The sequence below is a fragment of the Cynocephalus volans genome, chromosome 11, assembly GCF_027409185.1.
Source record: "Cynocephalus volans isolate mCynVol1 chromosome 11, mCynVol1.pri, whole genome shotgun sequence".
Taxonomy (NCBI): Eukaryota; Metazoa; Chordata; class Mammalia; order Dermoptera; family Cynocephalidae; genus Cynocephalus; species Cynocephalus volans.
In genome coordinates this window covers 38,143,771-38,169,593 of record NC_084470.1, presented here as the reverse complement: position 1 = coordinate 38,169,593, position 25,823 = coordinate 38,143,771, and the positions used below count along the sequence as shown (strand labels likewise).

Sequence of the window (25,823 nt, the reverse complement as noted above, 5' to 3'; positions counted from 1 at the left end):
AATAAAATGATTTCTCAGGGAATTCAGGTGTTCTCAAATACTTAACTCAGCAGGGTTAACTGTTGAAGCTTTAAGTGGGTGACATCAGAACCGTGTTTAAGAAAGATTAATCCAATAATAGCCTATAAGATGAACAAAAATCAAGAGAATGCAGGGAGAGAAGAATTAAAGCATGATAGCAATGGAACTCACATAAGAGGAATAATAGGGTGAACAAGGTATTAAGTAAGATTGCAAGGGAGAAGATGGATGTAAAAGTTGAGGTGATAGAATATGAGAGTACTTCAAAAGTTCGTGGAGAAATAGAATTAAAAAATAATATGAATCTTTCCAGGAACTTTTTGAAGTACCCACATATGGAACTCGTATTTGCAATTGATACGACAAGGAATTGTGTATACATAAGGATGATGTCAAAGGTGACTGGCTAGTTTTGAATCCAGGCAACTAGCAAATCAGAGGAGTCAGTAGGAACAGGCTTTGAAAGGAAAGGAAGAGTCTGGTTTGAGGTACCTGCTGGACATCATCTGGACTGCCAGGTGGAAACATATGCCTGGAACTTCAATCAGAGGTCAAACCTTGAAATACACTTTAGGGTGATAGGTAAAGCCATGCAAGTAAATGAAATTACCAAGTTTGAAAAGAAAAGTGGGAGAGGAGGAATTACAGAGATTCTAAAAAACAGCACTAGCAATATGTGGATATTTACATTTAAATTAATTAAAATTAAAAATTGATTTCTTCAGTGACATCTAACACATTTCAAGTACTCAGTAACAACGTGTGGTTAGTGGCAATCCTATTAGGCAGTACTCAAGTATGGATTATTTCCATTATTGCTGAACGTTCTATTGGATGGCAATGTTATAGAAACACAGTAGATATGGGAAGAGGAAGAGTAACAAGTGAAGGACATTTAAACTTACAGTGAAACAAGTGATATGATGGGCATAATGAGTGTATCAACTAGGGTTAGGTTGGGCTATGAGTAATAATGAATGGGCTCCAGTGGCCTAGGGGTTATTTTCTCATGTAAGAGTTTATTGAGGTAGGCCATCTTGGCTGATGGTGAGCTATCAAAGATCTAGGTGCCTCTGTCTGTTGGCTCTGGCATACATGGTTTCCATCCTCCAGATTACCTCATAGTCCAAAATGCCTGCTGCTGCTCCAGCCATTACATTTGCAGATCAGACATCAGGAAGAAGAAAGGGAACAGAAGTAAAAAGGTTATACCTTTCATTCTGAACCTGTTCTCTTGAAGTAGCCTTCCTTAGAGTCACACAGAGCTTATTCATTTGGCCTCACTTAGCTGCAAGGGAAGCTGGGACCTGTAGTCTTTTAGTTGGTGCATTGTCATCCCCCTAAAATTGAAATTGCACAAATTAGGAAGAAGAGTTGAATGGATATTATGTGGCAACTAGTGTCTGACACTGAGATGATAAAGCCTTCACTGGCCAGGTTGGTGATTTTCTTTCGTTCGTGCAGTAGGCACTCATTTTCCTGCCCAGAAACAATTTCATCCTGGGTTTATGAACTAGGAGAAGTGTTCTGGTTTGAAGCAGAAGTACCTTGTAGCCCTGCTCACTGAGACACCTCAAGGGAAGCGATAGTGCTCAGAGAAGCATGGTTTGACAGCTGTGGTCTGGCAGACTGAAGATTTGTCTGATTAAGTTCCAGATAAAGGTAAAACACCTTTTTGGAAGAGGAAGAACCTGTCATTTTGGAAAAGTGATAACAAAATATGTGTTGATCTACAAAATTGAGTATGAAGACATGGGACACAGAATACTAAGTCTTAAGGGTATGTCTAAGGATGAGGCTACCTCTACTGATGTTTTTACCTGTTTTCTTCTCATTCCCTCCCTTTTGTAAATTGATGTCAGTGGTTTTCAGAGGGTAGAGTTAGGGCCTAAACCAGTTAATTTTATTTTATCACTAAAAAGTTACCAGAAATCTATTTATATTTACATGGTATTTTTGAAGATGCTAAATTTGTAAATTGGAAGTCTTAATTATATTTTGAAAATAAACTCTTCACACTCTATTATCTTCACAGAATAAGTGAAACCTCCCTTTAACCCCAATATCTCTGAGATTTCTGAGCTCCTATCCTATATAGACAGGAATCTACTTTTCATTTCTCTGAGCCATAGTTAAGTGTATTGCTTAATAGAGGAACACTAATCCTCACGTGGGCCTTACTCTTTGATAGTTATACATTTAACTTGAAACCTGATTTATACCTAGAAGATGTTAACACAGAAGTATAAATATGCTGTCTTCTTTTCCCTTCTTTTCTTGTCTTGATAATGACTGTTTGGTGAACAATATTGATTCTGAGTAATATTTTGAGGCTTGTTTGTTCAATACTTCCATCATTAATTAAAATATTTTCTGAGCATCTATATATTGTATAGCAGGTGCAGCTCTATGTATTGGGGATATAACAGTGAACAAAACAAAGAATCTGATATCATGGGGAGAAACAGGGAAAAAATAAAACACCAAATACTCAGGTATGTAAAGTACTGATAAGTTTCAGAAGACAAGTCAGGATGACAGAATAGAGTGACTGGGAGAGATGCTGTTTGGTATAAGATTGTCAGGGAATGTGTTTCTGAAAAGCAATGATTTCCCTTTCAGGTAACGGGCACTAGAAACTGCAGAAGCCTCGTGAGGTTGGAGTGAGGTCAGCATGTTTAAGGGATGGCAGGGAGGGTATTGTGGCTGTAGGAGAATGAACAAGAGAGAAAGGTACAATTTGAGGTCAGAGTTTATTGTAGCTGCTATAATAAGTTGCCATGAACTTGGTGACTTAAAAAAACAAAAATTTATTCTTTCACAGTTCTGGAAGCAAGAAGTCTAAAGTCAATATCACAGGGCAAAATCAAAGTATCAAGCAGAGCCACATTCCTTCCAGAGAGGAAAATCTGTTCCTTACATCTTGCAGCTTTTGGTGACTGCCAGCAATCATTGGCTGTGGCCACATCACTCCACTCTTTAAGGCATCTTCAAATCTTTCTCTGTCCCACATTCACATCACCTCCTCTGTGTGTAAAATCTCCTTCTGCTTCCCTCTTTTGAGGATACATGAGATTGCATTTAGGGCCCATCCAAATAATACAGAATGATCTCCACATCTGAAGATACATAACTTCATCTAATCTGCAAAGACTTTTTTTTTTTTTTTTTTTGCCATGTAAACTAACTACATTCCAAGGCTCCTGGGATTAGGACATGATTTTCTTTTGGGAGGCCATTTTTAAGCTTACCACAGGGGGCCAGCTGAAAGAACACAAGTAGGGACTTTGATTGAATTTTATTCTGAATGAAATGAAAACCTATTGGAGGGTTTTGAGTAACATGATCTGGCTTGTATTTTTTAAAAGATCACTCTATCTGCTACATGTAGGTACAACTGAGGAGAAGGAAAGCAGTACTCTATTTCTAAAAGTTTATTTTTGATGTAACTAACTCATGAAAATCTTCTTGCTGGAAAACTTTGATATTGTACAGTCATAACTAAACTCTCCCTGCCAGTCAGTCCTATTCCTTTTCCATCAGTAACAGCTATTATTATGTGATATGTTCCGTTTTATGTCTTTTACTGTGTACTTACACCTATTTAAGTTGTGTGGGGTTTACATAAAATTTATCATCCCATACATATGTAGTTCTTTGGTGGTTTTTATTTATAAATATGTCTTAGAAATCTGTTCAACTCTTCATAGTGTTCTGCAGTACATATATACTATTTTTTATACAGTTCCCTATTAATGGACATTGAAATTGTTTATCGTTTTTCTCTATTCTGAATGCTACTGCAGTGAAGATTCTTGTAAAGAATATCCCCTACTACACATGCACAAATGTTTCTGTGGGATAGACACCAAAAGTGTTAAGGGTGTGTGATACTTTTATACTTCAATGGATCCTGCCAAACAAATTGCCTTCCAATTTATACTGGAAGTGTCTAAGAGTATTTGTTTCCACTCATTGAAATTTTTGAACTTCTTATATGGATTTTATGAATTTTTCTAATGAGTTTAATGTTCTCATTGCTTCATAGAAGTTCTTTAAGTATTCTAGGTATTTATCTTTTCTTTGCTAGACATGTTAACGATTTTTTTCCTCCAAGTGTTCTTTGTTAATTTATTTAGTGTATCTTTTGAAATTAAAAAGTTTTACATTTTAACATGAGAAAATTTAATTTTTTTCATTACTGATTTTATAATTTGTGTCTTACTTAAGAAGTTTTCTTTAACCCAAAGTCATAAACATATTCTCCTGTAACTTCTACTACTACTTTTATAGTATTCCTTTTAGATAGATAGATGTTTTTTAATGAATGAAGTACAGCAGGGATCTGATATTTAGATAGTAACTTGTCCCAATATCATTGATTGAACAGTCCATCCTCTTAGAACTGCTTTGAAATGCTAACTTTATTAAATACTGTGTATTCACTTGGAAATCTGTGCATCGGGGCTCTTGTTTCATTATCTATTTGTTATTCTTCACCAATACATTTTACTTATTAGAATTTTTTAATGTATTTTGATATGCAGTAGACAAATCTGCTTCATGATTTTTATTCAGAGTTGTGTTGGTATTTTCTCTCTCAAGCATTTTGTAGCTAGCTTGTCAAATATTATGAAAAATTATAATTTTAATTGGGATTGCATTAAATTACGGATTAATTTGTGGAGAATTAACAACTTTAGAAATACTGGGTTTTCCCATCCAGGAACATTATATTTCTGGCCTTTTTATATTCTCTGTAGTTTGTTTCTTCTATAGTTTGTTTGTTTGTTTGTTTGCTTGTTTATTAATTAATTAATTAATTAATTAATTAATTATTTTTAAAAGATGACCGGTAAGGGGATCTTAACCCTTGACTTGGTGTTGTCAGCACCACACTCTCCCAAGTGAGCTAACCAGCCATCCCTATGTAGGGATCCAAACCCGTGGCCTTGGTGTTATCAGCACCACACTCTCCCAAGAGAGCCACAGGCCAGCCTGATACAGTTTATTTTAAAATATATCAAACATAAACACAGGAATAGAGTGTAATATATCAAACACCTATGACCAACATCAAACTTTATTAGATCTTAATATATGCCATATATTTTCTTCATACAGTGATATTATCATTTTTTAATAGTAAACCGTTAAAGACAGGGATGAGAGCCCCTATATATAGCTCCCTGATTCTTTTCCCCTCCTTTCCAGAGGTACCACAGTCTTGAATAAAGTGGAGAAATAGTGGGTATAATATTATCTATCATGCTTACTTGGTAGGATTGTTAAATACACTGTAGATATGGTTTTGTTTTTATGTGCTGTGGGATGAGTATCCATGGATGGATTATATTGTCCAGTTAAGGCACTGATAGAAAAACTAATTGGATGATTTTTAAAGTGTCTGGGATTCTGTGATATCTGCCTGTGATTTTGTGATTTCTTTCATGTTTACCTGATAGCAAATTTCATGTAGCCGTTTTTAAATGTTTTTCAAAATCAGATTTATTCTTCTGCCTCCGTTGTGCTTCAAGATCAATTCCAAACTGACCATAGTTCCCTGAGAAATTATGTTCAGCTCCCTTGTTAATGCATAATGTCAAGTTACACAATATGCATTACGAAATAAAGTAAATGTCCAAATATTCTAAATGTGCAGTTACAAGTCGTATTTCAGCCTTGTTCACAATATACTGACAGTTCTTTTTTGCATCTTGAGAAAACCTCTTATATCAGCTTATATTTCAGCTCCATATTTGAGAATAAAATATGTATGGATATTTTTAGGTTTGTCAGCTTTAGATCTTACTTGGTTCTCTTTTAACTTCTAGGTACTAATTTAAGAGATGAAGATTTTCTCTTGCTGGAGCTTTTGCACTGGTTTAAGAAGGAATTTTTTCACTGGGTGGATAAAATTTCATGCAGCAAATGTGGTGGACAAACTAGGTCTAGAGGTAAATTATTATTGCCCGATGATGATGAGCTGAAGTGGGGTGCGAACAACGTAGAAGATCATTACTGTGATGCATGCCAGATCAGCAATCGATTCCCAAGGTGGGTACCTGGACAATAAAGTCAGAGTAATCTCTTAATGAAATGGTTAGAAGTGAATTTTTATTAAGTGAACTTTTAAATCTTCATTTTAATTATTAAAAATATATTCCTCTAAAACAGAACTTGGCAAACTATAGCTGGCAGGCTAAATCTAGCCCACATTCTGTTTTTTAAATAAAGTTTTATTAGAATATGGCCATGCTGATTTGTTTACTTATGACCTGTGACTTTTTCACGCTACAACAGCAGAATTGAATACTGGTGACAGACTGTATGACCTACAAAATATAAAATATTTGCCATGTGTCCTTTTATAGGAAGTTTGTTGACTGCTGCTCTATAATGTAAATGGAATAGAGACATAGCATGTTTTTTTGTTTGTTTGTTTGTTTGTTTGTTTGTCTTTTTCGTGACCGGCACTCAGCTATTCCTATATAGGATCCGAACCCGCGGTGGGAGCATCGCCGCGGTGGGAGCGTTGCCGCACTCCCAGCGCCGCCCTCTCCCGAGTGTGCCACGGGCTCGGCCCGAGACATAGCATGTTTAATGCTGTAAATCTCATACTGTTCTTCTTTTAATTCATAATTTTTAATTTTCTGATAACTTTAATAATAATACTGTTAACATATAATAATGATGATGATCATTGTGATAGTAAATACAGTGCTGTACTTACAACAATTATCAGATAATATGGAAGATAAAAGTATAGTATAATTTGATCATATTATTTTCCTTTAAAAGGCAGAAATGTGTTTTAATCAGGGGCTTCCCTCACCCAACCTAACGTAACCTTCATATCTCTAAATTTTAAACTAAAGGAATTTTAATTTTTCAATTAACTTTTTCCATGCTTTAATTTATAAGTCTCTTGTCAGATTTTCTTAATTGGCAATACTTACAAGGTTTGATTGTATTATCAGGCAAGAAAAGATACCATATTTAGAAATACCTAATTTTGGGGGCTTAGGGTCTCAGTTCTGTCCCTGATTTGGAATCAACCCTACGATATACAGAATATAGGATGAGCAGAATCTAATACCCAATAATTATCTAAAATTACTGTAAGCAATTTCTTCATTCAGCATATACTTGCGCAGGCACTTTGCAAAGATTAGAAGATAAAATGTATATATAATTAAATCCCTCTCCTCTTAAACTCCTTTTCCAGGTATTTGGATGTAAATAATGCAGTGTGGAGTGGCACAGGCTAACAGAGATGTTTATGCAAAGTGTTATTCTTTTCCTTTCTAATCATTTGCTTGTTTTACTTTTAGCTGTTCTCTGTAAAGGGCTGGGATAATGAACACTATTAATTAGAGGTTAATCTGGTCATTGATGTGGCACCAGTAGTGTATATAGAAGATGGAGGCATAGGATGCTCTAATTCAACTGTTATTACTCCTTAATGTAAATATACAACTTTTTTCAATTATTTAATTACCTAAGTTCTAAATTCATTTAGCTTAAGCAAGAGCATCTGCTTAACAAACTTGTCATTGTAGAGCCAGTTCATTCATGCCAGTTTCCTTTCCCTCCCAAGCTCATGGCTGACATCTCTGCTCAGCTGGGGCACTTTTTCTGCTTAGCTGTATCAGCTCAAAGTCCTTCTCAACACAATATGCAAAACTTGGTGTTATCAGTTTTATGATAATTTTATAATTGGAGTAACTTTTGAAATGAATGTTGCTAACATCTTTCAAAAATCAACTTCCTAATTAGCAAGCATCTTTAAATATTTCAGAGGAATAAAATTTTAATCAACTTACCATTATTAGGAAGAAAAATAGCATTTTAAATAAAATTGAATTAAACTAAGCTAAAAACTTCATTGAGTAGTTTGTTAAAGTTGTTTACCTTTTAAATACAATAAGCTAATTATACCACTTGTTAAAGTAATGCTAATGCTTTAAGCAGATTTCCTGGAGAACCTCCCTGTCCAAATCTCATATGTCATTCAAAGCCTAGTTCAAGTATATGCTTTCCTCTCCAGTGACTTTCCCATAACACCAAATCTGACCTATTACATGGTTTGTATCACATTCTCCCACATCATAAAATTAGTTGTATTAATTTCTTCTCTCTTAGGACTGTAAACACCTTGAAGGCAATATCACTGTTTAATCATTTTTCACAAAAGATTCTAGCACAGTTCCTCATGTATTCTAGGCTCTTTAATCGATATTTAAAAATAAGAAATTAAGAAACATTACTGTTTAACATAGAGGTGACATAAATTCTTTAAAAATCATCATTTTGGTAATGAATCAAAGCTGCATTTTTTTTTTTAAACCAGATATAATAACCCTGAGAAACTTTTGGAAACAAGATGTGGACGGTGTGGCGAATGGGCCAATTGTTTTACACTGTGCTGCCGAGCTTTAGGATTTGAAGCTCGCTATGTTTGGGATTACACAGGTACAGAACGTGGTATGAGCAGAGAGTAGTAGAGCTTTGCAGACTTACGGTTTGGGTTTGCAGTCTGAGCTCATTGTTTTCCGTCTTACCTTCTGGCCTTGTCAGTCTGAGCTTCTATTTGCCCTCTGTAAAATAGTAATAATACCAACTTTACAGGTTTTTTGAGGGGATCACAAGTTTTTTGTAAGACTACTAACACTGTGCCTGGTACTTTGCTTTATAAATACTTTTTTATTAACAGTTCACCATGACATGTATAGTAATGCTGTTTCTGTATGGATAAGAATATGTGTAATAATGTGCTATAGAAATCTTGTCTGTAGGGATTACTGTAAAAGATTTAGTAAACTTAAATTACAGTATACAAAAATAATGAAGTAAAAGACATGATATTTATATTATTCTCATTTAGAAATGACTCATGTTGTGTAAATGTTAAAGTTTTCCTTGTTCTTAGAGTTTTACTTGTGTTACCATTATTTTTTAGAATCAAATGAAGCCTTCAGTTAATAGTTATTGTTCTCTTACAATCAAATATAGAGCATAAATAACCAGAGATCCTCCTGCTGGTTCTGGATCTTAAAATTCAGAGAGAGAGAAATTGCGGTTTCAGAAGTGACATTAACTCCTTCACATTGACAAACTGAGCCTTTTTTTTGAGGCTGTTGTTCATTACGTTTACCTTCTTTGGAATTACATTACATATTATTTTTAGTTAAGCCTAAAACTGCATTAAAGGAGATTATTTTGAAAACATTTTTAAGGATTCCAAAGAGACAGAGAAATTAATACAGGTATTCTAGAGTCTTGTGTGCCACAAAATGCTCACTTTTACTGACTAAAATTTAGACTATTACAGATTACCTTATGTAATTTTTAGGAGATTGTATATAGTAATTAATTGGAAGTCTTTCTGGTTTTATAAAGTTAACTTTTATTTCTTTTCCGTTCTTCTCTTGTCTCTTACTTGAGTAGACCATGTCTGGACAGAAGTCTATTCCCCTTCTCAGCAGCGGTGGCTGCACTGTGATGCATGTGAAGATGTCTGTGACAAACCACTCCTTTATGAAATAGGATGGGGCAAGAAGCTTTCCTATGTCATAGCATTTTCTAAAGATGAGGTAGGGCATAAGAAAGAATTTTCTTTCTAAGAATAAAAAATAAACTTTTTCTTTATTTTGGACATGCAATAAGCTATATATATTTAAAGTGTACAATTTAATAAGTTTTGTCATTTGTATACATTGGTGAAATCATCATTGCAGTCAGCATTCTGTTGTATGGATGTACCATAGTTCATTTATTCATTCACCAGTTGATGGACATTTGGATAGTTTCTAGTTTATTACTATTTGAAGTTAAGCTGCTGTGAACATTCAGGCACACAAGTCTTTATATGGGCATATGCTTGCTCTTCTCTTTGCTTAATGCCTAGGAGTAGAATAGCTAGATAATAGGGTAGGTATATGTATAACTTTTTAAGAAACTGCAAAACTGTTTTACAAAGTGATTGTGCCATTTTACATTCTCCCGAGAAGCATGTAAAAGTTCTCAGTTTCTCCATATCTTTGCTAACATTTACTATCATCTAACTTTTTAATTTTAGCCCTTTTGTAGGTGTGTATTGGTATCTCATTGTGGTATTCATTTGTACTTCCCTAATACAGAGCAACTTTTTATGTGTTTATTTGCCATCTGTGTGCCCCCTTTGCCTATTTTTTAAAATTGGGTGTTGGTTTTTATGGTTGAGTTTTGACAGTGCTTTATATATTATTATGTAAGTCCTTTATCAGATATATGCTTTGCAAAGATTTTTCTCCCTGTGTATAGCTTGTCTTTTCATGCTCTTAATGACTTTTGAAGAGGAGAAATTGAGAATTTACCAATTCGTTCTTTTATGGATCATGCTTTTTAATGTTGTATCTAAAAAATTTTTGCCTAGCCTAAGGTCACAATGATTTTCTCCAATGTTGTCTTTTAGAAATTTTGTATTTTTAGTTTTATATTTAGGTCTGTGATCCATTTTTAGTTAATTTCTTTTATATGGTGTGAGGTGTAGATTGAAGTTCATTTTTTTGCATATGAGAAATGAGTTGTTCAAGCACCATTTGTTGAAAATATTATCCTTTCTCCATTGAATTGTCTTTGCACCTTATAAAAATCAGTTGTTAAATATAAATTTAAATAAAAGTGGGCAAAACTTTTACTTGTTGAATTTTGTGGAATTAGCTTTGTAGACAAATCTTAAACAGCCAATGTTCTGGAAATTTCATCTTTTTATCACAGTGTTTCTTGACGTGTACCTGTTAGCAAATGAATAAAAAACATCCTCTCTTCAGTTTTTTCCCACAGGATTTTAACTTTTAAACAAAAGATAGTATTTTAAAATTGCACTTAAGAATTATATACATTCTAGGTATCTAGCAAATAAAGGTTGATGGTTATAATCTTGTTAAATATTTATATTCTGCAATTTGTTTCAGGTAGTTGATGTCACTTGGCGATATTCTTGTAAACATGAAGAGGTGATCTCCAGAAGAACTGAAATTAAAGAAGCATTACTTCGAGAAACTATTAATGGGCTTAATAAGCAGGTATGTGATGGCTATTTGTCATTTTTGAAAGGACATTTAAAACTTTTTATATAATCAAGAATAGCCAGTTTTTAACCCATCAAAATTCTTAAAGCAGTAGATTATTTTATGAGCAAGAATATTTTAATATGTTAAATGTCCTTTTGGTCATTGAAAATTTTGAGGACTCATTTATGTTTTTTTAATTAAATTGTCGCATCTCTTCTCAAAGTTCAGCAAAACAGTTTCAAATGATTGTAGTACCTGACATGAAAAGTGTGTTGTCTTATTCATCAAAGTAACTGTGCCTTGAATATAATGACACACCCTCATACTTATGTATGAATGTACACACACACACACACACACACACACGTCCATGTATGGAAATTTCTGAAACAAGGCACAGGAAATTATTAACAATGACTGCTCCTGAAGAGAGGAACTAGTGGTCCAAGATGGAAGGTTCAATTTTTGTTTTATATCCCTCTGTTATTATTGAAATGTTGGAGTTTTTTCATAATTTAAAAAATGAGCAACTAATTTTGCTTCTGGCAGGCAATTAGATTAGACCAGATCACCTTAATCTAATCAGTGATTGAGATTCATGGAGAGGTTTCATTCAGTCTATTTAGAATTTCCTCTTACTTCCAACTTCCTTTCAAAATTCCCAGCCTGAAAACCTGTAGTATTTGCTCCAGTCCCTCTCAGAAGACTCTGGAATCCAGTTTATTTTCTCCTGAGCATTGTGATTCTGCTAAAAATTCTGCTTTGTTTGTCAGTGGTTTAGACACTCTTTTGTGCTTGGCTTCTCAGCCTCTTCTCCTCATGCCACAGTAATTGGCAAATGCCTGGAAGGGAAAAGAGGTGCAGTATGTTCCCTTCACCTCAGTTTGTTTCTTCCCTTGGGACCTTGACTCCTCAATTTCTGATTTTTTTGTTGCATTCAAACGTGTGTGTGTGTGTGTGTGTGTGTGTGTGTGTGTGTGTGTTCCCAGCTATTCTTGCTTGTGTGTGTGTGTGTTCCCAGCTTTTCTTGCCTGTGTGTGTGTGTGCATGTGCGTGTGTTTTCCCAGCTTTTCTTGCTTACAAGCAAGACAGTTGTTCTAACACAAGCTAGTCCATCATAGCCAGAAATAGAAGTTGCTCCCTTCATTTAAATCTAGGATAGTAGTAGTCATGGAGAGTTGGAAATAGGTGTTAAATTATTTCTCAACATAAAATTTGTGTAATTAAGGTTTTTACAATATCCTTTTTATTTTCCAAATAATATACATGTAAAAATAAAATTGATTGTTTTTTCAAGACCCCTTAAAATGCAAATGTTTTAAATATATTCTTGCTTAGAGATGGACCTAATATAAACAACTTTTTTTAAAATGTTAATTACAGAGGCAACTATCTTTGTCAGAAAACAGAAGAAACGAACTTCTTCAGAGAATAATCGTGGAGCTTGTTGAATTTATATCTCCCAAAACTCCTAAACCTGGAGAACTTGGTGGAAGAATCTCTGGGTCAGTGGCTTGGAGAGTAGCCCGAGGTGAAATGGATCCAGAGGTATTTAATTCATTATAGTATAATAATCTTTTTACTTTCTGCATCCCATATTGTGTTCTTTACTTATAGAAAAATGCATTGTCCATGACCTTTCAATTAACTTTGCAGAGTAATTATTTAAAAATGCAAACATTTGAAGAGAACTAATAATTGACATTATCACATATAAGAGTTAGCAAAGCATTTTAAGATGGATTTTTCTTTTTTTTTACCTTATGTAAATTTTTAGTACATTATGATTTTTACTGAAGAATATCAGAAAAATACACAAATTGTAAGTGTACAGTTTTATGAAATTTCACAAATTTAGCACCCACGTATCTACCAACCAGAGTAAGAAATAGATCACCAAAACCCCAGAAAAGAGCATGAGTTCCTTTCAGTTACTGCTTTCCACCCCTAAAAATAACTATTATCCTGACTTCTGACATCATTTATTAACTTTGCCTGTTATTATACTTAATATAAATGGAATCTCATATATATGATATATGGTACATATGATATATGTGATAATGGAATCATATATATATATATATGGTTAGGTATATAGTATGTACTCTTGTGTATAGCTTCTTTTGTATAGCTTTATGTTAGTGAGATTCATACATGTTACAATGTTTATGGTATGTTTGTTGTTGCTCTGTAATATTCCATTGTATGAGTGTACAATAATTTATCCATTTCCCTGTTTTTGGCTATTTGAGTTGTTTCTATGTTTTGGCTGGTACAAATTGTGCTGCTATGAACATTTATACATGTTTTCAGTGAATACATTTTTGCATTTCTATTGGGTACATACTTAGCAATGGGATTGCTAGGTAATAAAGTATGAGTATGTTCACCTTTAGTAGTTATTGCCAAACAATTTGCCAAAGTGGTTGTGCTAGTTTATATTCTACCCAGCAGTACATGAGATTTTTTCACAACTTTGCCTATACTTGGTGTATTGTCTTTTTTCGTTTTAGCAGTTCTGGTGGTATATAGTAGTGTTTCGATTTTAATCTGCATTTTGGTGATGGCTAATAAGGTTAAGTGCCTGTATTTTTAACTTTTGGATATCCTCCTTTGTGAAGGGCCTATTCAGTCTTTTAAAATGAGATTTTAATTCATTTAAGAGAACTCTGTTTTGCTTTTTTTCCCCATATGAAAACTTTATAATGTACAGTAGGGAAGATACAGAATTGGGGTAATTCAGCTGATGAAAGTGTTTATTTCTTGGTATATGCTTGCATACATCTGTTATTGGCTAGAAATTATTGTTGGTATGATTACTGTTATGTTATCAAACTTATTTTAGGATATTATAATTTGGTTAATCTCCCAAAGTGAAATAATTAACAGTGGAAGTATAATTTCTATAGTTAAGTTCTATAGTTAGGTGAAAATCAATGTACAAGTTTTCTGTAACGCACATTAAGCACAGTAAAGTGTCTCTTACCCTTAAGGAGCTTACAGTTGAATCACTGGAAAGTATTAGTATAAATGTCTGGGAAGATATGTAATGAAAAATGATTAAAAGGGAAATAACCCATCACATTTGTCAATATCAAATAGTTCAAAACATATTAAAGTTTTTTGTCTACTTTCTCTAAATTTGCCTTTGTTGTAACTCATTTCTCTAGCAAAGGAATATGACCAAAAGGAATGAATTATCCCCAGTAAATTTTATGTTTGCTTTTTAATTTATCCCATCAAATGTAGCAGGCAGTTAGAAGTATTGGTTAAGCTATAGAATTACAAGATCTAAATTCAACAAATAATTCCAGTCACTTATGATGCAGTGCAAGTTACAAGTATAAATCTAAGTAAAGCCAGTTAGAAAATGCTAATTTAATTCCCAGCTGTCTTCAATTTGAAACATGGATATTATTTAGATCTTCGTTTCTTTTTCTTTTATGGATGGGTGCCTCCTCATACATGGTATGTACATTGATTAAACTTCAAAAATATGAATTGGATCATATAACCAGATGGTTTTTCCTTAACTCCTCAATTGCTGGGGACCATTTTAGGTCCATGGATTTAAAAAGAAATCTTTTTCCCCTTTAGAAACGGATGTTTGTTTTAAAAGTAAATAGAAAACTGCTAATCCTAAAAAATTGTGGAACTGCATCTTTCAGTCAGTTGGCAAAAGAAGGAAACATTGGTGGTATCATTTCTAGAAAGAAAAGTTTTAATCTTAGAGTAGAAACATTCTATGAAATATTAATATTCTTACTCCAGATTGCTTTGTTCAGTTGCATACATGCTGTGTTATAGCATATCTATATAATATACCTATGTATGCATTTTTATTTTCCCTTTGGTAATTAGTTATCCTTTACAAAATAATAGATAATGCTTTTACATTTTATTTCTGTTTTGTTTATTTCAGCACTTTGAAATATCTTTGATAAAGAAGAGAAGAATTGGGAAATGCTGTTAAATGCTTGTTGCAAAGTAGTATACTAATTAATAATTGTAAAATCAATTTCTAAAAATAATAAATTGCTTTTTTTACGTTATCTTTTTGGAAGCAGTATTCATAGGTTCTATTAGAGAATTATCTTCTCGTTCATACATTTAATGTGACTATTTTAAAATACTGCCAGTGATATGTATCAGTATTTTCTCTTCCTGTCTCTAAGATGTTTTATATTCTGCTCATTTATTCTTGTACATTTCAAGGTTTTATATTTTTTAATACCTAGTTTTTAATACCCAATGTTTAATAAAAAATATTGCTTTTATCCTGATTGATTAGTAAATACTATCTTAAGATGTTGACACAAACTAGAACAGTGGTTCTCAGCAATGGATGATTTTGCCTTCCAGGGGACATTTGACAATGTCTGGAGACATTTTGGTTGTCACAACTGGAAGAGGGCATGCCTCTGGCACCTAGTAGTTAGAGGCCTAGGATACTGCTGAACATCATGCACTGCACAGAACAGTCCCCACTACAAAGAATTACCTGACCCAAAATGCTACTATGTCTATGTCTAAGGAGGGGAGTCTGTTGTGTCAGTGGCACCTAAAGACACAAGAAATATATGTCATCTGTTTCAAACTTTAGATTCATTTAGTAATTTTAGGAAGTAGGCATTATTTTATGTTAAAACAAACATGGATTTATTTTGGACTAGAATGTAATAATTGCCTGGAATTTTAAGATAAAATATGAGCTTTTGAAGTAATTTCATACATGCCAAAGACTGTTTTAAGCTATACCTCACAGGTACTCTCCTAGCTTAGGGTATCAGAAAGAACATTCTGATGGAATGGCTTTAGGTTATTACCTGAACGATGAGAAGGAATCAAATATGAGTATATGAAGTATAGAAGGAATAGCATTCTAGACAGAGGGAGCAGCATGCGTCAAGGCCCTGAGGTAGGAACAGGTGGACCTTTTTCAAGAACTAAAAAGAAGTAATACAGTGGGAACAGAGAGATGAAATGAAAGAGTAACATGAGATCTGTTTGGAGAAGTAGGCAGGGGACAGATCTTATAGGGCCCTATTAGCCTTGATAAAGAGTTTGGAGCTTAAGTACAGTGAGAAGTAGTAAAGTGAGTTAAGCCGGAAAGTCACATCCCAGTTTACATTTTTTAAAAAATCACTTTCATTGCTATATGGATAATGGACGGAAAGGTAAGTGTTGAAAGCTTGGAGTCAACTTTAGGAGACTATTGCAATAGTCCAAGTAAGTAATGGTTGTGGAGTGGAAATGAAGAATGAATGAATTCAAGTTGAATATAAAAATCACAAAAGTATAAGTCAGAGCTCAAACTTATTTTTTCTCTAGTAATCTTTGTTGCTATATTAGCATCATACTGATTATTTTTAACCTATAAAATATTTTCCAAATTTTTCCAATGGCACCAGTTTTTTCTTTCCAATTGGGTGAGTCTCTTATCACTATACATAGTAGTTCTTTTTTTGTAACATCTTCCATAATGCTGAAAAACTAATTCTGCTTTCTTTTTAAGAAAAAAGAAACCCTGTTCATCCCCTCTGAAAATGAGAAGATTTCTAAACAGCTCCACCTTTATTATAATATTGTGAAAGATCATTATGTCCGAGTGTCAAATAGTAATCAAACCATTTCTGGATGGGAGAATGGTGTGTGGAAAATGGAATCCATATTCAGAAAAGTTGAAACAGATTGGAACATGGTAACTTAATGCATGAAACTGTTTAAAACTTTTGTCATTGTTTAAATAAATATAGATTGGCTTCATTTTTCAATTGTGCATAATATGAAAACTGATATATCAATATTATTTTTAGTATTCCTTTAACCTGGAAAAGAAAATTTTATTTCCAGTATGTAATCAAAAATTCATTAGAAATTTTTGCATTTAAGGGCTGGCCCGTGGCTCACTCGGTAGAGTGCGGTGCTGATAACACCAAGGCCACGGGTTCGGATCCTATATAGGGATGGCCGGTTTGCTCACTGGCTGAGCGTGGTGCTGACAACACCAAGCCAAGGGTTGAGATCCCCTTACCGGTCATCTTTTAAAAAAAAAAAAAAAAAAAATTTTTGCATTTATATCGAGGAAGTATCTGTTTTCATCAAAAAGGCTGAGTTTAATTCTTTCATGGGGAAAAACAGTCCAGTGTATAACCAATCCATGTGACTGTTATTTGCATGAATATGAGTATAAAATATATTGCTATTTAATTTCTTCACAGATATGTATTGATTGCCTACTAAGTGCAGGCTGTTTGGGAGTATAATAGATTTAGTCCAGAGTCCTAAGAAGTTAACCATCTAACAAGCTTTCATTTTTTAAGAATGTGGATGATTGAGCAGCAATATTGATTATTTCTTCCTGTGTCATAAATAAATAGCTTTCATTTCATAAGAACGTGGATGATTGAGCAGCAATATTGGTTATTTCTTCTCCGTGTCATAAATAAATGGATAGATAGATAGAGGCTAGGACCGTAGTAATTCAAGTATACGAAGTTGTAGATTTTCACATGCTATCAGTAAAAAGTAAGAGGCTTTGCTTTTAAACAGGCCTCTTAGAAATACACCGAAAATTAACTCAGAACTTAACCACATGACCTCAATAGATCTGACTATGTTATTGATAGATTTTCATAGGAGTTAATAACTTTAGGGAGATTTTAAAGTTAACTTGCCAAGATATTTGAGTGGGAAGGGAAGTTGTTCTCTTGTAAGACATATTGGATAGATTTAAAAAGTGAGTCACGGATGAACAACTGCTAGTCTTTATGAGGATCTACTATATGCTATCACTGTACTAGGCATTAATCAGAGTACAAAAGACATACAGAGATAAGGTGTCTACTTTCTTTTTTTTTTTTTCAATCTTAAGTTTTGTTCCAAATTTTTTGTTCCAAAGATCCAGCGCTTAACATATAAATATTCAGTTTAAGTCACATAACCTAATAATAAAAGTGGGGATCTTTTTGTATTAACCCAAAAATAACTTATAGAATGATTAAAATCGTAAATTTTGGTATTTTCTTTTTTTAGCTAAAAAAGTGTTTAAAAGATAAAATTTTAAATTTCAGATATATATATATATATATGTAATTTATTATATAGTTGAGAGAGAGGATGAACATCTGCCTAAAAATTTCTCTGAACGGAAGGCAGGATAGAAGTGTTATTTATCCAAGGACTAGTCTATGCTTGCTGAACTGAAGAAAGTATACTAGAGAAAGTAATGATGGAGAAAAAAATAGATGTGTCACAGAAGTTGTGATGTGCTGAGAAACAGGGCTACTCTATGGCATATTTCTTCTTTGTCTTATACACTCACTTGTTCATCAGCAAACATTTAATGAGTGCCTGTAGTACCAGGAATTGTTCTCAGCTACATGGATAAAAAGATGAAGATATTGTTCGTGCCCTCACTATCTAACAGGAGAAGCATAAACAGCCATCTTAATCACGACACAGAGTGCTATAATAAGGATATCAACACATTGCTATGGGAACACCAAGGTGGGAATAATTAGCTCTGGCTGTGGGAGTTGGGCAAAGCTCCACAGAGCAGGCAGCATTTGAGCTGGACGCTGAAGTACGAGTAGGTGTTCATCAGGCAAGGAAACAGCAGGAAAAAGGCAATGGAGTACATATTTCGAGATCTCTAAATAGAACATTGTGGCCAGAAAGTATGTGTTGTATGAGAAAGATTTAAATAATGTAAATGAGATGCAAAGGCCATTAAATAGAAAACAGACCCATATTCAAGAAAAGTTTATGCCTTGATATACTTTTCTGAAGGTGACCATTTTTTTAAAGTTGAAAGAATCTTCTAGCTACAATATTTAGTATTAAATGAAGAAGATTAAGATGAACTTATTCTTATTCTCAGAACTTGGCTCAAGCCTCACTCCCTGCAGTCCCAGCTAAGTGGTTCCATTTCCCCCTTTATATAGATTCATTACACCATTTACCTCTCCATTATGATGTTTATTAAACAAATATACGTGAGAATAGATTATTTGTCTTTTTTCCACTGGATTGTAAATGTTCCTCAGATAGAGATCTTGTCTTTTTCTGCTCACTTTGGTACTGTCAGTATTCATATATATAGCATAGTTCTCAATACATAAGTGTTTAGTAAAGATGGTTGAATATAAGAAAGAATGATTGAATGTGTGTAGCATAAATTCTGCACCACCCTAGGGCTATGTAGAGCTCTATAATACTCTGCTTTGTTCAGAGTGTCTCTTGGATGTCTTAGAAATTTTTCCATTTATCACTCTCTCTGTCACTAGAATCATTTTAACACTTTTTTTTGTGCATGGCATTATGTCAAGAAACCATTTAGTCACTCAGCAAACATACACTTTGTCAGACGTTGTGCTTGGCACTCAGGATATAATGGTGAATTAAGAGGCAAGCCTCAGGATGCACATTGACTAGTGTAGGAGACAGGCACATGTGGGCCAGCTGTTTAGATTAATGGGGCAAGTGCTAGAAGACCATGGATCTGTATGTGATACTGAGGGAGAGAAGACGGAAGGAAGAGCCACTAACTGAGTCAGAGAAGGACTTGCAGAAATAGCGATATCTGAGTGGGCTTTTGAAAGAGGAAGAAGAGGGAGAGTTTCTCAGTATGAGACAGGATGGGAAGGGGGGAGGGTGTTTGGGGTCATGAGAAATAGTGCAAAAGCACTGAAGTGAGAAACATCTAGTATATTCAGGGAAGAGCAAGTATATTTAGTAGGGAATACAGAGGAGAATAGTGGGAAATGAGACCAGACAGGTCAACAGTTCTCAGGCATCAGGCATTTTGATTACTTTGCAATTATGTAGTAGGAAACCATGAAAAGGTTCAGGCAGGGGAAGGACATGATCACACTGATGTTCCAGAGGTAATTCCAGAGGTTACAAATAGAATAAATCAGAAGTATACCACAGAAAGATTTAAATACAGTAGGAACTGACAGTGGATTCATGTTTGATTTCAGTGATAAAATGGAATAACCAAAAATAAGATTCATGAACAATACCAGTTTACTAGCATCGAACTAAAATTCCCTAAAATACAGCTGCTGTGCTGGATATCTGTAGGAATGACTGAATGCAGGGTGTCTGCTGTATGGTGAACGTCATTAGAGTGAATCTTAGCAGCCTAAGCAGAATAATAATTTTTAAAGCATACTAAAGGAAAGCTTCAAACAGTGCATGCAACACAAACCTAACTTCTAGGAAACTATAGCAGCCTGACATGTAGTAATCAAAAAATCTTTAAGCAAAGATGTTCTGTAAAATGTAAAATACATAAAGAAGCCAACATGCAAATTGTTCTCAGTACTGAAAGTAGTGGTTACAGCCACAGTTCAAAGGACAGGTTCTACTTGTATACATTGTGAGTAGCACAGCTTAGACCTTAACCCATAGACACACTGGTCTTGTTCTCACTCACAAGTTGTATATGCCTGTGTGTGCTTACAGATGCCAAAAAGGGATAAAGGTGCGTCATTGGTGGGAGTGAAGTGGGGTGTTATATAGAATTTAGTCTACAGGAGAAAAACTCCGTGATTTCTGATTTTACTAGCACTCCTGCTAATGTAGCATAGCAATATTCAACTCTTATTAGACCCACAATTTGCAAAACTGAGCATGTAAAACTGCACCTAGTAGATTAAGCCTAGGAATTTTAAAAGCCAACAGGCAAAAATTTGTGTACCAGATTACTCAGGAAGTTAGGAACAATCAACAGTTATAATTTTTTTCTCTCTAAACTAAACAAGTAAATATTTGAGAACTTAGAAAATATTTGTTTTCCTCCTAAATAGATGATAATTACTGGTTCTGTTGGTACTATAACATAGACAGGACCACAACTGGAGATTTTTGTCTAAATCCTGTTGTTTTGGTGCATTTCAAATTATCAAATTGAGTATAAATATGAGTATTCTTATAACTTCTTAACATCTCTAAAAATGATTCTTTGAGTTGGTTAAAATGCTATGGACAGAATATTTTGTGTGAAAAAGATAATATGAGTTTTCAGTTTAAATGGTGTCCGTTTTATTTCCATGGACTGTTTAGCATGGGACCTTTTATTTGCTCATAATATGTTTGAATATTTATTTAAGCATTTAAGAATTCAATCATGAATTCTACCTTATCCTTTAACTTTCTAAGGTCTTAAAAGCTGATGGCTTTAGAACTGAAAATTTTAAATCTTGAAACATGCAGTTCTCTCATGTGTATTCAATAGCTATTATAAACCATCTATTACAGTTAAAACCCCAGTTCTGACCCACCCACATGGTATAATTAAGGCAATTCTTGGAGTAAGCTAGAAATTTAAAATTAACCTAACTTCATCCTATTGTATTTTATACCAACACTTTTGGGGGACATTTGAAACTACTGAGCTCTGAAAATATACAAGACATAGAAGTACATTTTGAGACATAAATTTGAATGTATCTGTTTTTTTCCTAAGATTACTTTCCCCAAGTCTTTTAGTTTCTTCCAACTGACTTCCAGTAACCCCTGTCTCATCTTTCCCAGACAACCCGCTTTATACTAGCCATTCCTTTGAAGGAGTAATTGAGCTATGGAGAATCCCTACATGCCCAGTAGCTTAGGATAAGTGAAACTAATGACTCCCAGGAAACACTGGTACAATCCTGAGCCCCAGGTTCTCCTTACAAACAGCTGCAAGAGGAGCATGCAGTAGGATGCGTGCATCAGAAGATGTTATAGTGAAGTTGCCCTGAATTTAAGTGGAGCAATTGACAGTTTCACACATGCAGGATGTCAACTACAAACAACAGTTGGCTGTACATATCTAGTCTAAGGAGCTCAAGATCATTTTCCTTTGAGAATGATTGTTCAGTTGTTATACAGACTCTAAATCACTGATTCTAAAAACTTTCAAATTAAATTAACAGGCATATCGAATCTGGAAGAAAAATAGCTTATAAGTTGTCAAATAAATGGTGACTAGAATTGTGGAGGATACTAACATTTATAAAGCAAATGTATTTCACAGGGCCTAGTTTCCAAGGCACTGTAGTTTCAGGTATAGCCTAACTTTTAAAAATTACATGTAGAAATGTTAAGCTTGTGAAAGACAAAAAACTTTCCCTGGGCTAAAGTCTCTGTTGTAGGTAAAGAATTGTAACACAGCAAAATTGCTGGCTCCAAGGGCAGATGTCCTTGGTGCAGCTAAACCTAATGATTGTTGCCATGACAATTATCTTACTGTTCTTTTTGTAACCACCTATGTTCCTTTTCTGTAACTTTCTGGCCTGGAGTATAAATACTGAGAGAAGACCCCAGTTCAGTGTTAATTTTCCGAGGAATGCCTCTCTCTTGAGGGTTTGTGGAAATTAACCCCTTTGGGGCTTCTCACTGCTCAGAAGAAATGAGCTTCAAGTAATCCTTTGCATCTCTGTCACCCTGGGGGAGAGGTGACATAGAATGCTAACAGTGATTGATTTTTTTCTTGTTGAGTAAAGGCTAGAATTTAGAATAGTATATGTAGTAAGGATATTTTCATGGATGATGTGTTTTATATGGTACTTTCCACTATTTGCCCCTGAGCTAAAGAGTGTGGGTTAGATGTTTCTAAAAGAATCAAACCTAACTTGAATATATGTTTGTATGCATATTTTTAATACTTAATAAATACTTAACATTTATTAAACCCTTTTATGAATTCAGAACCTGTGCCCCCAGAGATCTTATGATTTGGTTAGGTTAGATCAAACAAGTATACATGAAATAAAAGTTATATTTTAGGAAGGGAGTATTGGCAGTTCAAGGCAGGGTGAAATTTTGGAGAACCTTGATACTTGCTGTATGTTCTAGAACAGGCAGATGACATGAGGAAAGTGGGATTTTAAAAACATTAAGCTGATCAGAGCCATTTGAACTGAGCAGTATTAGGTAGTCGCAGTAAGATGAGTACAAAGTCCTAACTGTAGTGGTAAATACAGTTTAAATGAGAAAAAGGGTTTTCTTTCAAGACCTATTTCAAAGAAATACACAGATTTTTGTGGGAATTTAGACATAAGGGATAAATGATTGAAGGGTCAGTCAGGAGTTTGAGCCTGGGTGAATGGAGTTACCTGTGAAAGACCAAGGCTGTGGATGTCAGTTCTCATGTTAACACCTTGATGATGTAGATGATACTATGAGAGGGGTGAGCTGAAAGCAGCCAATGAACTTAGATGCCTTAAACAGTATTCATTTAAAGTGGAAGAGGCTTTGATGATGAAGGAACAGGGTGCATTCTGTTAGAAAGATGGGCATGGATACTACCTTTTAAACCATTCGTTAGCAGTGGCTGAGGTATTTTCTTGATTTAGAAGCTATGGCCCATCTCACTCTAGGAAAGCTTATATGAAAATCCAGACCTACACAAGAAGAGAAATTAGGAGCAACATTTAAAAGGATTCTTCCTTTTCAGCAGGATTCATCGGAATTAATTTTAAATAGTTGAACTTCTTAATAGATTTGCCAAAATTTGGTTAGCATGCAGTCCTTTAGAGCTGTACTTACTGGGGTATCTGCATTCAAATACTTTTCTTCCAGAGCAAAAGATGCTAAAGGAAAAAGCTGACAAAATGAAAAGTAAGAATCTTTTCAGTGGGGAAAAATTAGTTTTTTTAATAACCATTTGTACACAGTACACTGTGACAATGATTTTTCACTGTTTGTTTTCTACATATTTGATTATTCTTAACAAGTCCTTTCCTCCCCCTCTACTTTAAAGGTGTATTTAGCCCGAAAGGAAGGATCATCTTCTGCTTATATTTCCTGGAAGTTTGATTGTGGGTCAGTTGGCATAAAAGTAGATACCATTTCAATTAGAACAAGTAGTCAAACCTTTCAGACTGGCATAATACAGTGGAAATTGCGATCTGATACAGCTCAAGTAGACCTGACAGGTGGTAAGTATTGACTGGAGAATTAATCATGAAGTATATATTTACAACTCTAGAGGCTAATTGTACTTATTTTAGACAGAGCTCTGACTTTCTTACATCCAAGAGTTATTCATTCTACTGTACTAAAAAACTTAAAAAATAAAAACCTGTGTAACCCCAATGTAATAGAAAGGTAGTTGCTTTTTGTTGTGAAATCTAAGGAGAAAAATCATTCTTTTTGTTTCAAAGGATGCATTTCTTCATAAAGAATAATTTATTTTTTAAGGGTTGATTTTAACCTAGAAGTCAACCTACATAAAATGCATTTCAAAACAATTTCTCTATGCTCTTTAAATTACCAAAAGCAAAGTGTTAATTTTTTTTTCCTCCAACAGATAAAAATCTTCGCTCCTATCATGATTTTTCTGGTGCCACTGAAGTTATTTTGGAAGCAGAATTAAGCAGAGGAGATGGCAATGTTGCTTGGCAACATACCCAGCTGTTTAGACAAAGCTTAAATGACCATGAAGAAAATTGTTTGGAGATAATTATAAAATTTAGTGACCTTTGAGAACTGGAACATTATAGAAAAGCTGGCAATAATCAAGGACTTACCATGATCTAAAATAGTCTGTTGGTTCAGTGCATGCTTAGTTGGCAGTTTATATCCTCTGCTAGCATATTTCTTTTGCTGACTATCCATCATGTAACCCTTATGAAAATAATCTTTATACTGTGAACCATAATGAAATCTTGAGTTAAAAATTCTCTTCCATATGTGACTATAATTTGAAATAAAGTCTTGTTGCCTCACTATGAGATTTTAATCTAAAAACTGTATGTACAGTTTTAAAAGTAAAATGATAATATTCGTGATTAAATGCTATTTATGATTATAATAAAATCTTGGACTCAGAATAGTAATTTGACATTTTCTGATCAGCCATTAATTTCCTCATAAGTGGTTGGACTTGATTTTCCTAAGATTTTTAATTTTTAATAAATGTGAAAGTATAGATCTCCTAAGTTATATAATGCATGAAAATTTTTATGATTGTAAATATGTAGGCATTTAAGAAATAAAATGAATTATTTTGCCTTATATCTTTTTAGTGGTTACTTTGACTAAATAAAAATTTTTGCTAAGTATGCTAAACATTGAAAACCACTTGAATAGACATGAGTTATGAAAACATTTAATATCAACAGCATAAATTCAAAGATACATTGTAAATACCATAGTATGTGGACACTTGAAAATGCTTTGTTTGAGTTGTATTTTTATCTACCTCATTGAATAAAATATTCTTGACTTTGAAACTATGCAACTGTATTATACAGTACTTATATACTGTATCAAGAGTTTTTTTGTGAGTGTTCCATATAACCTCTTCAATTAATTTTGATGAACATTTATTAAATATTTATGTGCACTGTAGAGGAAGCAGTGGTGAAAAAGACATAGCCCCAAACCTCCAAATTCCTTTGTGATATTCTGCAAAGTGAGTTCTCAACTCTATGCAAGAAAAGGACATGCTTAGAGATTCTTACTCTGTGCAGCTCTTTAGAACATTATATGTGTCATAAAATTTGTAATATTTTATATTTGCTTTTTAATTGCAGTCAAACTCCGTTGTGAATCACTTTCTGCTAAAAAGTTATATTTCAAAAGAAGAAGTTTATGCATCTGCAGTTATTATTAATATGTCCTGAATATTAGAAAGTTTTCTGAAACTATCAAATTCTGAGTTAATCATAGCAGCCTATAGTGGTCACGTACTTAAAATTGGAGACTTGACACTTACCTGTCTTGCAGTGTCTGGTATTGGCACAG

The 25,823-nt window shown here is 33.9% G+C and overlaps 1 protein-coding gene across 2 annotated transcripts in view; it reads left to right on the top strand.

The window, feature by feature from the left end:
• Positions 1 to 24,999, top strand: part of NGLY1 (N-glycanase 1) — a 50,250-nt gene extending 25,251 nt beyond the window's left edge. The window contains exons 5-12 of one of the 2 annotated variants that reach the window (XM_063114081.1): positions 5,856 to 6,078; positions 8,375 to 8,496; positions 9,472 to 9,617; positions 10,980 to 11,090; positions 12,462 to 12,626; positions 16,597 to 16,782; positions 23,836 to 24,013; positions 24,385 to 24,999. In XM_063114081.1, the coding sequence (XP_062970151.1) occupies positions 5,856 to 6,078; positions 8,375 to 8,496; positions 9,472 to 9,617; positions 10,980 to 11,090; positions 12,462 to 12,626; positions 16,597 to 16,782; positions 23,836 to 24,013; positions 24,385 to 24,560 (1,307 nt within the window). In that variant the 3' untranslated portion in view covers positions 24,561 to 24,999. The remainder of the gene's footprint in view (positions 1 to 5,855; positions 6,079 to 8,374; positions 8,497 to 9,471; positions 9,618 to 10,979; positions 11,091 to 12,461; positions 12,627 to 16,596; positions 16,783 to 23,835; positions 24,014 to 24,384) is intronic. The other variant, XM_063114082.1, reaches the window with a different exon arrangement.
• Positions 25,000 to 25,823: the final 824 nt, after the last annotated feature.